Here is a 15225-nt window from a genome sequence, read left to right on the forward strand (position 1 = left end):
AGCTGGATAGCATGAAGATCAATCTTCCCAGTGGCAAGGCCTAGGCCAACTAGTGTGAATGAATCTTCCCTCCACGCTGAGCTTCGAACAAGTATAGGAGCTTGGAGCACTTCACAAGAACCACCTTCTCTAAGCTTGATTTCATAGGCATGGACTTGAATGTAGCACCCTTGTTAAAGCCTTGATCTTCTCATGGGAGAGACTTGTCCATCAGGGGAGCATACTTTGTGAAAGACAATAATGTCTTAGAAGACTTTGCCACCAATGTACTCCTTCAAAGCTGCATCCTAGACTCTTCCTTCGCCACCCCTTGTTCCACCAGCTCTAGATGCAGACTCATCGACATAGACAATTTCTTGAAGAAAATATTTGCATGCAAAAATAAAATCAAAAATTATTCCAAAATAAAATTGCATGAAAACAAATATTTTCAAATGAGATGAAATTATTTGTGCAGGGCCTGAGGGGCCTGGGGACCCCACACATGTAATCTGGGATCAGGGCCCTCCAGGCATGCCAGCCAAAGGCTGATACAGGGCCATCCTCGCCAGCCTTCAGCTGCCAATTTAGGGCCATCCTCGCCAGCCTTCAGCTGGCCATCCTCGGCCAGCCTTCAACTGGCATGCCTGGAGGGCTCTAATGCATCCCAGATTACATGTGTGGGGTCCCCAAGCCCCTGAGGCCCCACACTGAAATTTTTAGGAAGATTAATTTTTTTTAACGTACCTTCTCAGCCTCATCATTCTGTTTCCCATCCGGTGTGTCTAGGTCTACCCCAGGGATCGCTCTATCACCATGTATAGGGTTGGAGAGGTCAATGCGTGGTCGAGGTCCAAAGAGCTCCTCCTCTGCAGCCTCTCAAATTCTGCATTTGAGATATCATACTCAGGAGCAGCTTTTGTAGCACTTCTTTGGATGTGGATGATTGCAGAGACATCATCCATGCTCGTGCCATCATATCGGCCAATCTCAGTTACTTGTGGAGGAACATCCACAGTGTCAAAGTCAATGAGCTCTTCCTCCCTCAAATCCAAGACCTCAAGGACATCCTGCATGAGCAAGTACTCAACACCATCTATAGTGATGGCACTCGATGATGCAAGTTCTGCATTCTCACAGTAGGATGGGCTGCCTCCTAGTGGATAGTTGACAAGTCCAAAGACAAGCTACGTGCCTCCTCTTCTTGCTTGTCCATGACTTTCTCCTCTGGCTCCTTCTCTTCATAGGTGAGAAGAGGCACCATTGGCTCCTTATCGTTCTCCTCGTCAAAATCAGAGCATAATATATAAATAGCAAAGACAATATCCCACTTGATGAGATCGATCGGGTTTTCTTCCTCAAAAAGTGAGGGGCACAAACGTATATCGGAAGGGGGGGAGAACATGTGCAAGTGCTTTTTGCACAACCTTTCTATGGTTGTCACCACTCTTCATGGAGAAGAGGAACTCTAGGGGTATCCACCAAAAGGAGTGGAGTCAGGGATAAAAAATGTGATATCATCACATCCCGCCCAAAAAAATGCAAGCACTAAGCTATCGGGCTCTAGAGTCCTAAATATATTCTCTAGCTCAACACTATAACAAAACCTAGGGTAAATCTAGCCCCACATCTAACGGGTTTCACTCATCCACTGTGCGCGAACGCATCATGATGAGAAGCCATGGTGAAGGCGTAAAGGGAGCAACAACAAGCAAGGTGGATAGAAAGTGAGAGATAGAGAATGCAATAGAAGTGAATGAAAATAACCCCTACTTATACTTATAAATATAAATTTATATATTATTTCATTAAAACTTTAATAAAATAATATACATTTTATTAAAATTTTAATGGAGTAATATTTATTTCATTAAAACTCTAAGAGCTCCAACACATCCTGCATGAGGAGGTACTCCACCCCTTCAATGATGATGGCACTCAATGAAGCTAGTGGTGGGTCATGACTTTGGGTTTTGTGAGGTTGGATGGATGCAATTTATACTTATGTTTATTATTGTACTTAAAATATCTATAAACTTATATTTATTTTAATACCTTATGTTTATACTTTAGTAAATAAAGGACACTTCAATAAAATATAATAAATAATAAATCATACTTCTGTTTCTTGTTACATATTATTATTATTATTATTATTATTATTATTATTTACAAAGTTAATTATATTATTATTTGCACTTAAATATATACTTAACGTTATTTTTATTTTTATACTTATATCCATAGACTTAAAATTAATGACATTTCATTAAAGTATAAGAAATCATAAATCATATTTATATTTCTGGGATAATTAATTATATTATTATTTACACTTAAATCTATATTTATACTTATATTTACAATTGTACTTGCTTATACTTATCTTTATTTTCTTACATATTAATAGGTTCGAAACATAGTAGACTTGAAAAAACCACTACAATTCATGAAAATGAAATAAAATTAAATTAACAATACTTTTAGAGAAACAATTTTTAATATTCACTTCGAAGAATAATAATTACATGGACTCTATAATTTCAAGGATGTGTGGAGCAACACACTGCTTGCATGTTTTGCAATGTTCACTTCGACTCCCAACCTTTCTACCATCTAACTTGAAATAAAAATTACAAGAGGGATCATTGGACATGAGTTGGATTTCCTGCCTCTCTGAAAACTAAGGGGCCAATGACGTTCTACATTAACGCTAAAAGGGTCATGACCATCCCAAATAATATTCACATCAATGAGTGCTGAATGCGTGCCATCTCGCATGTCTTGGTCCAATCTGAGCCACTCCCCTCATAGAAGTCGCAGAAGAGGCATTAGGGATAAACCCCACGCTGGTTTTATCCCTAATGCCTCTTCTTTCTCTTAAAATTAATAGCGCACGCTCCGACAACCGGAATGGGAATTAGAGGCCACCAATATTTTTTATTTCGAATCCTCTAAATCGCTGTGGATTCGTTTTTTTTTTCGGGCCCCGATAAAAACTACACAAGATAAATTATTAATTATTTAATCGTATTATCACTAATTTAATTAGCGCGAGCAGTTTAAACATGGACAAAACCTGCTCTGCATTAACCGAATTGTGGAGCAGCCTGCAAACTCATGAGGCCATCATCAAGCTTCCATCGATAGCGTCGACGATGAGGCCATCATCGTATAAAATCGGGATGCCCCTATTACTCCTATTCGCATGAATCGGGATGCCCCTGTTGCCATATATATAGGCAGTGATGTGTGTGAACACACTTAGGACCGCCGGGGCACTTTTTCCCTCTTTAGGAGGTTTTTTCCCTCGGCTTGTATATACGCCCATCCTTCTAGGGCTAACTTATCTTTGTACATTGACACAATCTAATACACTTTGTGTTGTGTGCATTCTTGCTTCTTCTTCTCCAAGCTTTGTGTGCTTTCCTGCAACCCTAATTCCAACAATTGGTATCAGAGCAGGCATCGGCTCCCAGGGCAACACCGCCAGCACCCTCCGACTCACGTTCTCCGATTGAGGTGAGTTTTCACGAGCGCTTGTAGGCCCCTATACTCTGCAAATAAGCCCGTAGGGCTTGGCGTTCTCAGAATTTGCATCTGAGGTCGTTTCGGGCTCCATTTTTGCATTTCAAGTTCTGCACAGGTGTTTTCGTCATTTTCTGCAGAAATTTCGACAGTGCAGTTTTCTGCAAAACAGGCATACGTACTCTATTGTGGACCGTGCTACATAGCACGAGTTGTTTTCTGTTCAATCTTTGCTTCATTACAGGCAGCTTTTGCATCAGTTTCAATCAGTGGCCATGGCTGATAACAGCAATGATGTATTTTGCATGTTGTCTGCTGAAGACAAACTGGATGGAGATAGCAACTACCCACTTTGGGCATACATGATGCAGCATGTTTTGGTTGCAAAAGGAGTGTGGAACATTGTGCAGGGTATAGATGTACGTCCAGGTTCTGTGGATGTAGGATCTGTTGAGGATGCTGCAGGTTCTAGCAGCTCTACTGTTGCTGCTGTTTTACCCACTGCTGAACAAGCTCGTTGGGATGGTAAAGATGCGCAGGCTCATGCCTTGATTGCACTTTCTGTCAAACGTAACATCACCCCACATATTCGTTCAGCTAAAACAGCAAAACAGGCTTGGGATATTCTAGCTGGTTTGTATGCAGGTCGTAACGAGGCAAAAATCGCTTACCTGCGTAAAGAGCTAGAATTGAAGATTATGCAAGAAGATGATGACATGAATGTTTTTCTTGCTGAGATTAAAGATCTCAAAGAGCAGTTGATTTCTGCAGGTGAGATTATTCCTGATCATTCTCTTGTGCAGACTGTTCTTGATGCTTTACCTGAGACATATCAGACTTTTGCTTCCACGTGGAGACTTCTTAATGAGGACAGACCTGATGCTGTCAAGTATGATACTTTAGTCAACAAGCTCTTGCAAGAAGCGCAGTCGAGGCAAAATAGGGCCAGGCAGCGTGCAGTTGATCAAGCATTTATTGCTGCCCAGCAACAGAGAAGAAGTGGTAAGGCAACCCCTTCCACTGTTTCTTCTCCTATTAGTAGGTCTGCAACTTCTTCTCCTTCCACAGGTAGCAACAATAAGTCTGAGAAGACTCTTGATAAAGGCAAGAAAAAGACCAGGTGCAACTATTGTAAGGCAAATGATCATGTCATTAAGAATTGCCTTAAGCTAAAGGCTAAAGAGGCAAAGAAGAAAGAGTCAAATGCAGCCACAATAGCGGATGCTTCTACAAATGCAGATTCTGCAAATGTTGTGCAGGATACAGAATGGGCGTTTAGCGTGTATTGCCAGTATAACCCATCTGTACATGATGCATGTTTGGCAGTTTCTGTTGACTCTCATGTTTGGTATTTTGACAGTGGTGCTACAAAGCACATTACCTCGCATCGTGATATGTTCACTTCTCTTGAGGCTGTCCCTAATGGGAATACTGTCACATGTGCCAATAATGCTTCTTACCCAGTGAAGGGCATTGGTAAAATTATGCTTACTGCTGCAAATGGCAGCGCTTTCACACTTTCAGATGCTTTGTATGTGCCAGGGATAAAGAAGAATCTATTGTCTGTCTCTGCGCTTGCTAGACTTGGATTTGTAATCAAATTTGTGGATGACAGATGTACTGTTCATGATTTGACTTCTGGTGATACGATTATTGTATCTGGCACCTTGTTTCGTGGGCTGTATAGGCTCAATTCTTATGACAAGTGTGTGGAAGATTCAACAAATGCAGTTTCTGATGAAAAGGCAGTTTCAGATGCAAAACTATGGCATGCTCGTTTTGGTCATCTGAACTTTGCTAGTTTGCTGCGTTTGCAGAAATTTGATATGGTTGCTTCATTGCCCCCTCTTGAGGCACCATTGAAACATGTTTGTGAAGGCTGTATTTTGGGCAAAATGCAGCGTTCTGCGTTTCCAAAGGATGGTTCTGTGCGGGCCACTCGCAAATTGCAGCTTGTACATAGTGATGTATGTGGGCCTATGCAAACTCCGTCATTTGGTAAACACTTGTACTTCGTGACTTTCATTGATGATTACTCAAGGCATGCATGGGTATATCCACTGAAGGCAAAGTCCGAAGTGTTTTTGTGCTTCAAACAGTTTTTTCTTATGGCTGAAAATGTATCCAATTGTACTGTGGGCACCCTCCGTACTGATCGAGGGGGGGAGTACATGTCTAAAGAGTTTGATGCATTTCTGGCTAGTCGTGGGATAAAACACCAATGTACAGTGCCGTATACCCCTCAGCAAAATGGTGTTGCTGAGAGGAAGAACAGGTCACTTATGGAGATGGCACGATGTATGGTCAAGAGCCAAGCTTTGCCACATGTGTTTTGGCTTGAGGCTGTCATGTGTGCTGCATATGTACTCAACAGGTGTCCCACTAAGGCCTTGCAGTCTATTACTCCATACGAAGCTTGGCATGGCAGGAAGCCTTCTATTGGTCACTTGTGTGTCTTTGGTTGCTTGGCCTATGCTTTAGTGCCTGTGCAACAACGCAGAAAATTGGATGATAAGGCTGTCAAATGCATTTTTGTTGGTTATAGTGCTGAGAGCAAGGGTTACAGATTGTATCATCCGCAGTCAAAGCGTATCTTGATTAGTCGAGATGTTGTTTTTGTGGAAGATGCTGTGCAGCCCTTGTTATCATGTACCAAAGAGACAGGTGTAAGCTCACGGGATGTATTTGATACGTTGTTGCCTCTCTTTATAGGTGGGAATTCAAATGTAAGTCCTAATGAGGTAAATATTCAGCCTATGCAGATTTCAAACGACATCATAGATCAGCCTATTTCTGATGCAGATTTACAGGATGTAATTCATGAGGATAGGGCTGAAAATGAGCAGGCTAGAGGTATGCCTAAATGGCTGGTGCAAACCTTGCGTGATAGTAAGATTGATGCACCTATTACTAGTCGTACTCGTTCAGGTTTTCAGCATGCCTCTTATGCATCAGATTGTTATGCTTTGGCTGTGTCTAGTATGTGTGAAGAGGAAGAACCTCTTTCATTTGATGAGGCACAAAATTCAGAAAATTGGTTGGCTGCAATGCAAAGTGAATATGATGCTATAATGAAGAATGGTACATGGTCTTTGTGTGATTTGCCTATTGGTAAAAAGGCCATTGGATGTAAGTGGGTTTTTAAATTGAAACGAAAGCCAGATGGTAGTGTTGATCGCTATAAGGCTAGACTTGTTGCAAAGGGTTATGCTCAAGAAAAGGGCATTGATTTTGATGAGACCTTTGCTCCCACTTGTCGTATGACTACCATTCGTAGCATTTGTGCATTGGCAGCTCATAATGGTTGGAATGTACATCAGTTGGACATAAAGACTGCGTTCTTGAATGGAGATTTGCATGAGGAGGTGTATGTATCGCAGCCTCGTGGTTTTGTTCAAAGAGGGCAGGAAAACAAAGTGTGCAGGTTGAAAAAGGCTTTATATGGTTTAAAGCAAGCTCCACGAGCTTGGTATGAAAAGATACATGCATATTTGACTGCACATGGGTTTCAGAATAGTCCAACAGAAAGCACTTTGTATGTTAAACGTGTGGATGGTGTACATCTAATCATTGCTCTCTATGTCGATGACATGCTGCTCACAGGACCAAATGAGAGTCATATTGCTGATTTTAAGGCTGATTTGAATGCCTCTTTTGAAATGTCAGATTTGGGGCATTTGCATCATTATTTGGGGATACAATTTAAGCAGTGTGATGGAGGTATTGCTTTGTGTCAGACAAAGTATATTGAGACATTGTTGCGGAGATTTGGCCTTGAAGACTGCAAGCCTATTGCTACTCCAATGGAGACAGGTTTGAAGTTGAGTCTTCATGATGCTGGAGATCACTTTGATGTCACACTCTATCAGACAGCTGTTGGTTGCCTCATTTATGTATGCATTATGAGGCCGGACATTCAGTTTGTAGTCTCACAGGTGAGCAGGTTTATGCATAGCCCAGGGTCTCAGCATTGGAAGGCAGTTAAACGCATCTTTCGCTACTTGAGTGGCACCATACATCTTGGGTTGTTTTATCCCAAGGGGGGATCGTTGCCGCCAGATTTACATGCTTTTTCGAACTCAGATTGGGCTGGTTGCTATGACACAAGAGTGTCCACAAGTGGTTTTTGTTTCATGCTCGGTAGCTCATGCATATCTTGGTTGAGCAAGAAGCAACCTACTGTGGCCACTTCTAGTTGTGAAGCTGAGTACAGGGCAGCTTTCACAGCTACGGTTGAGTGTGTGTGGCTCAGACGGCTTATGGCTGACTTGGGTGTTGGACAGGAGTCTGCCACCTCTATCTTCACTGACAGTCAGAGCGCATTGGCAGTTGCGAAAAACCCAGTTTTTCATGCTCGCACAAAGCACATTGAGGTGCATTATCACTATGTCAGGGAGAGACTCTCAGCAGGAGAGATCAGCTTGGCCTATGTGCCAACACAGGACAACCTCGCCGATCTTTTCACAAAGGCGCTTCCTCGTGAGAAGTTCGAAGCTTTCCGCAAAGCTTTGGGCTTGCTCCCCTTTGTGGATTGATCTACTTCGGGCATGGCACTCCCCTATACATGAGTGCCAGCTCTCGTTCACACCATCACTCCCAGGGGGGATTTGTTGCCATATATATAGGCAGTGATGTGTGTGAACACACTTAGGACCGCCGGGGCACTTTTTCCCTCTTTAGGAGGTTTTTTCCCCCGGCTTGTATATACGCCCATCCTTCTAGGGCTAACTTATCTTTGTACATTGACACAATCTAATACACTTTGTGTTGTGTGCATTCTTGCTTCTTCTTCTCCAAGCTTTGTGTGCTTTCCTGCAACCCTAATTCCAACAGCCCTTATTACTCCTATTCGCATGTTGCTGCTGGAAGATCGTGCAGTTGCAACTCGCACAATCGCGCAATAATAAATCGCAATTGCAACCGTTGGAAGATCGCGCAATAATAAAATCACCTAAAGTTTTTTGATCCACCTTAATAAAATAAAGTTATACACGATGTCTCTTGCTTGGTTAATTAATGAATTTGATTTTTTCATCGTTATTAGCCCCTATTTGAAGCGAATGCACAAAGTTTGTCTTGCAATGAGTACCTGTCATAAAAAATAAACAACCAACATAAAAACAACAATCAACAATCAACAATCAAAGTTTGTCTTGCAATGAGTACCTGTCATAAAAAATAAACAACCAACATAAAAACAACAATCAACAATCAACAATCAACAATCAACAACAAACATAAAAACATAAAAACAGCAACAACAATCAACGATCGGTGTCTTACAATGAAGTACTTATGAATAAAAACTATAAACAATCAACAACACTGTATTCTTACCTAAAGATAACATCTGACACAGTGATTCTGTACTCAATGATATCATCATGGTGAGTTCTCTTGAGATGCCATGACTCACCTAGTAACTGAGTCATCCAATCCTCAGATCGGTTCTTGCATTGATACGTAATCTTAGTTTTCTTTACTACTTCACAGGATCTAAACAAATGTGCAAACAAACCAAATGGTACAAAAAACCAACTTAGATGCACATCTCTAGAGCCTGTGGAGGGTTTCATGGCAGCATGAACATCAGTTTTTATCTTTACCCTACATTCTAACATGTCTAACCTAGGATTATACCATTCCTGGCTAGACAATGGTGGTAGTGGAATGTACTCCAAACTCTGTCTCTCCACAACATATGTGGAATCATAAAAGTAAACATTCTACGATGCCAATTTGCTTGCAGTCTTGTTGTCATAGATCAAGGCACCTATCTTTGCATGTAAAACATTTAGCTTTCCACTTAAGCACTGTACATTTTGCCATTCATGCAGAGTTGATGGTGGATATAAAGCTGCAAGCAACAAACATGCTTATATTAAAACATGCTTGGACTCAAAGCACAAGAATACAAAGCACATAGATATAAACTTACTGTTAGGCTTATGTCTTGCACTGAAGTTGTTATGATGCACTCGAATCTCTTTGTACATATAAACATGCTGAATGAAAGCCTCTGTTATTGTACCATTGGTGCGTCTCCTAAACTCTATGATTCTATCTTTCCATTGTTTGTTTTGGGGTCTGTTACATCTTTGAGCTTGACCTTGAAACTCCCACGAGTACTTGGTCTCATTAAAATCCAATTTAAATTACTGTATATTGATCAAGGATCCAATTACCTTCATCATCTCTCCTATAAAATACCTCCAATGTGTAAATATTAATGATATTCCTCCTCCTTGAAGACATCTACCAATAAAAAACAAAGCACCAAATTAACAAAGTTAGACTATATGATTAATAAATATCTATGTGAAGATTGTAAGCAACAAATAAACATTATAACAACAAGAAATAAATAGCAATCTATTGCTTTGATTCACACAACCTTGTTGCTTACAACCTATGAAAATGAACGTAAACACATCAAGACAAAACATAAACAAACCCTAAACTTATGATCATTACTCCACAAGTATTTTATGCCACTTAAAATCAAGATAGTTATTTGTGGTGTAGAGAAGATTATAAGCAACAAATAAAGATTAAAACAACACGAAATAAACAGCAGCTTAGTGCTTTGATTTGCACAATCTTGTTGCTCATAACCTTGCTCCTGTTGAAAATAAACAACAACACATCAAGACAAAACATAAACAAATCTATCTTACATCAGACAAAACATAGACAAACCCTAAACATATGATCATTACTCATAAGAATTTGATGCCACTTCAAATCAAGATAGCTATTTGTAATGCAAAGAAAAGAAAGCTCATTATGTGAGAAAATGTACATAACTCATAGAGGTTTTGTCTAAATGAGATGAAATTTTATGAGGAGAGAGCTATGGTGGAGAACATACCTGTAAAATTTCGTGAAGAAAGAACTAGAGTTGGAGAAGATATGGCAAAATTGAATTCCGCTAAAAAAAGGGGGAAATGAAAAGGTAGTGAAATGCAAAAGGAGGGAAAGTAAAAAGTTAAACATAAAAAAAGGAATAAAATGAAATTCGATTTTCAAACTTCCATGTACTGACCACAAGGTACATCTGACGACATGAAAGATATGGAATCTGACATTTATCTATTTTTTAAAGATATGGATTCTATTATTTTATTATCTTATGAGATTTGGGCAAAGATATGACAAAAAGATCCATGTTACATGGATCTAGAATCCTAGCTCTCTCATTGGTCAAGCCAATCTTTTTTTATTCACTCCGTAAGGGGCAAAATAGAGAGTCCATATTTTTTCTAATGAATATTATTATCTATGTCTGTAATTATGTAATGAGTTTTAAAGTCTTGTGATGTGAAAGATCCTTCTTCTTGTGAGTGTTCTCTTGTATATAGTGCATGTTCATGCTAGCCAAGCTAGACTTCTCATGCTAGCGAAGCTAGGCTTTACTGTTAACTTGTCCATAAGAAAATCGGATACACATCATGTGACCACCTCCGTGCTTGTACAAAAGCAAACTAGATACACATGTTGTGATCATCTCTATGCTTAAACATGAATTTAATTATGCATTAGGGACAAAGTTATGACAGAGGACTCGTGTGGTTAAGAGCCTTTGGAGTATATACGAGGGAGGTTTATACTAAAAGGGTGAGGGGGACCAATACAAAAATGAATGTTAGGGTATTGTAAGTGCAAAAAAGGGGAAAAAATTTTGTCCCCATAAAATGTGCTAGATAAAACATAAAGAGATTTCAATAAGTAATGCTTGCTATCAAATGCTCTAAGGTGGATCCTTATAGCTTTATAAGTTTGAAGATCTTGCCCTATGGGATATCTTGCCTCTGCTTTTTCCACCATGCTCTCCTCCTCGCTTGTGCAGTTCGGCCTCTTGTGTGTTGCCATCCTCCTTGGCTTTGCCTCGTCCATGAATCTCTACATCTATACTTTTTCTTTAGTGTCCTATGCTCCTTATATTGGCATTGCATATGAGATCTTTGTGCATCATCAAGTTGAATCCTACAGTGAGAGATGCCTGCTTCCCTTGTTCCCTCTCCCCAACCCTCTTATTGAGAGAGAGAGAGAGAGAGAGAGAGGTTTGATCAATGGGACCCTCAAAGACATCCTAGAGAGACATTTTTTTGGTGGTGTGTCCAAGAGAGGTCTTATCTTCTCTTTGTGTCTTGCCATGCATGCGATGAAGATGAGTGGCAAGGCCTAAGAGGCGCGCACACATGAAGGCACGAGGAACTACATGGCATGCACACTCGTGAGATGAAAAATGGACACGTGTGTAAACGAGCATATGGATACAAATTCTAAGATTCATCGACCTTTAAAAAATTGGATACGCTAAGGTCACAACATTTCCCTGAGGGCCCATATATTGCATGAAGGTTGCGTTCTTCTTCTGCACAAAACTCTTTTTCTTCGTATGAAGGAGCCTTCCTGTGCACCTCTGCGTGATAGTGTTCAATTTTTCATCGGGGCTCTCCTTGATCCGACACCTGATTTGTCCTTTGTGACGTGTCAATGTGACACCGTACTTGTGAGTCGAGATGTCAGGTATAGAGAGCTATCGCTTGACTGAAGTGCACAAGACGACGCCACTGCCAGCAAGAGTTTGCAAGTCAAGGTTGATCGGTCAACAATGGCCGACGCCGTCGGGAGCTGTCACGCTGTGCGTGTTCCAAGGCGGAAATTATTTCCTGTAATTAATCCAACCCACACTACTCTTTGTATTGAGAAGCAATGGCGAGGCCCTGCCTTCTTCAATGGCTGCTTCTCATCTTCTTGCTTCCACTCCTCTCAAGAAAATTAGTACGGGTTTCTGCTATACAGTTCCAATACAGAGCGAATGGCAGCAGGGAGCAATTCAGCCTGCTTGAGCCAGAGGACTCGTCTTACAACGGCACTTACCCAGCATACGGGACGGACGGGGCCGTGTGGCTGACCCCCGATCCAAGATCTAGCCAAGTACAAGGAAAACTCGAGCGTGGGCCGGTTCATCTTCAGCCAGCCTGTTCGGTTTGCGCAAGGGGATAACACCGTTGCATCTTTCAGCACCTCGTTCGAGTTCCAGATCGTCACGACCGACGTCTATGGAATGTGCGGTGACGGCATGGCCTTCTTCATCACCTCACAAGCGGCCATTCCTGCCAATAGCACAGGTGAGTTCCTTGGCCTCACCAATTATGCCTCCGCCCCCCCCCACTTCTTCGCCGTCGAGTTCGACACCTACCAGAATGGGAACATGGAAGACCCTAGCTCCAGCCACATCGGAATCGATTTCAACAGCTTGGTTTCCAACGTCACAAGCAACACAAAAGCAGATAATTCTAAGCCTGAATCCCCCTTGTACCTCTACAACAACAACACCTTCTTGGCTTGGGTCGAATACAACGCTTCTAGCCAGCAGATCCAGGTATGGATGACCAATGACACTACCTCAAAGGAGCGTCCCCATGTACCAATCCTGAAGACCCAATATAATCTCTCTAGTATTTTCAGTGAGCTCATGTATGTCGGATTTTCAGCAACCACAGGCAGGTTGTACGAGGGGCATGCCCTCTACGCATGGACTTTCTCTACTCAGGACCTTGCAACCACATCAAGCCCTTCCACTACTAATCACTGCAAACATTGCACAAGGAAACTCCTTCTACCCCTCCTTCTGAGTTTCTCTGCACTAGCTATATTAGCGGTCCTTTGCAGCAGTGTCTTCCTCCTCCGTAAACACAAGGACAGACTAGCAGCTCGCCACGAAAGCCAGTCGGGAATTGATTCTTCTGTACTTCGCTACAATTACAGTGACTTGAAAAGAGCTACCAAGGGTTTCAGCGACAGGCTACTGGTGGGTCAAGGTGCCTTCAGCCGTGTGTATAAAGGAATTTTGCAAGTGAATGGATCTAGTACTGTAGTGGCTGTGAAGAGACTCAATGAGGGCTTGGGAGAAGAGGCCGCACTCCCTTCTGAAGTAAAGATAATCAGCACCATTCGCCACCGCAACCTCGTGCAACTACATGGTTGGTGCTACCACAAAGGCAAGGCCTTGTTAGTATACCAGTATATGGCCAATGGTAGCTTGGACCAGCATCTCTATGGAGGCAAATCGGAGGTTGGTTTGTCCAGCGAGACCAGGTACAACATCCTACTAGGAGTAGCTGCTGCTTTGGAGTATTTGCATGAAGGGTTGGGAGATTGCGTGCTGCACAGAGATGTGAAGGCTGCCAATGTCTTGCTCGGTGAAGACTTGGAGCCTCTGCTAGGGGATTTTGGGCTTGCAAGGCTTATTTCTCACAATAAGATAGTCACCATGACTGCAGCAGGAACACCAGGGTACCTCGCACCGGAGGTTTTCTTCACTGGGAAAGCCACAGACAGAGCAGATGTGTATAGCTTTGGGGTATTGGCCTTAGAAGTAGCTTGCGGCCGTAGAGTGCTAAACTTTGACCAGCAGCCTCAAGAGATGAACTTAATAGAGTGGGCATGGCTTCTCCAACGAAGCAACAAGCTCCTAGATGCATTGGATCCCAAGCTCCAGTTGGCTGCCACGGCAACACCAACAACCAATGAGATGCGAGATGCCATGATTGCCACGTCTACACCAACAACCATTGAGATGCAAGATGCCACGTCTACATCGACAACCAATGAGATGCTAGATGAGCATTACCGATGGTGGACGTGTGTCCTCCATTTAGGTCTTGTGTGCTGCCACCCTCTTCCCGACTGTCGCCCTACAATGAGGCAAGTGCACCAAGTGCTCAAGGAGACCATCATTCTGCCGCTTCCCACCATCAGGCCTGATTTCCCCTACTCCAGCAGCAACAGTAAGAGTGCAGCTGCCCCATTACTTTTCCCAATGGCCTCCAGATTGAGCAGCTCTTCTAGCTCTACATCATCAGTCTTGCCAACTTCCACATCATCTTCGGTGATCGTTTTGGGTCGTTCTCTACCTTCCTCAAGTTCAGCTCTCGCTTCACAAACAGGATCCAAGCGCAGCTTCAAACATGTGGAAATGCAACCTGTCTTGCCCTTGACAGGAACTTACAACAGGCTTAACCCCATGTTGTAACATGAATAACACCTTCAACCGGCTTAACACCATGTTGTAATATGAATAACACGACCTTAGAACATTAGAATAGGTATTTAATGCTGAGACTATAGTATTACAAAAGACATTGGAGATGCTCAGATACAAGAGCATGAGCAAGGGTGAGAGAGATGAGACAGATGTGATTGCTAAAACACACAATTGATTGATTATGATTGTGTTCATGTTCATTACACATATAGGCACCCTTTCAAGGGTCGCACCCTTTAATTAATAATCATGATTATGGTTATTTAGTTTATAATTATAATTACTAGTATTGCACCCGTGCATTGCCGGTCGACCAAGGTTCCAGAAAAGAACTATTCTCTCTCTACAACCATCTCTCTCTCTCTCTCTCTCTCTCTCTCACACACACACACACACACACACACACACACACACACACACATGCACATGCACATGACGATCTCCCTCTCTCTGTCATGTACACACTCTCAAATGTTGAAACTCTCTCTTTCTCTCTCTCTCACATTCACACACATATACACACCTACTCTCTCTCTCTCTCTCTCACACACACACACATACACACACACATGCACACACTCTCTCTCTCTTCTTACACTCCCATACATAGAAGCGCTCTCTCTCTCTCTCTCTCTCTCTCTCTCTCTTTCTCTTGTTGAGAT

General features: G+C 42.1%; 1 protein-coding gene across 1 annotated transcript; it reads left to right on the forward strand.

The window, feature by feature from the left end:
- The first annotated feature begins 12014 nt into the window (after window positions 1–12014).
- Window positions 12015–14825, forward strand: LOC147615378 (L-type lectin-domain containing receptor kinase S.4-like). The gene has a single exon (XM_086778917.1). It carries the CDS (start codon window positions 12581–12583, stop codon window positions 14549–14551), a length of 1971 nt encoding a protein of 656 aa, XP_086635043.1. The 5' UTR covers window positions 12015–12580; the 3' UTR covers window positions 14552–14825.
- Window positions 14826–15225: the final 400 nt, after the last annotated feature.

The sequence above is a fragment of the Cibotium barometz genome, chromosome 40, assembly GCF_041138505.1.
Source record: "Cibotium barometz isolate CiBa-2024 chromosome 40, ASM4113850v1, whole genome shotgun sequence".
Classification (NCBI taxonomy): domain Eukaryota; kingdom Viridiplantae; phylum Streptophyta; class Polypodiopsida; order Cyatheales; family Cibotiaceae; genus Cibotium; species Cibotium barometz.

Coding starts and splice junctions, on each gene's coding strand:
- LOC147615378 (XM_086778917.1), top strand. CDS start 12,581: ATGTGCGGTGACGGCATGGCCTTCTTCATCACCTCACAAGCGGCCATT.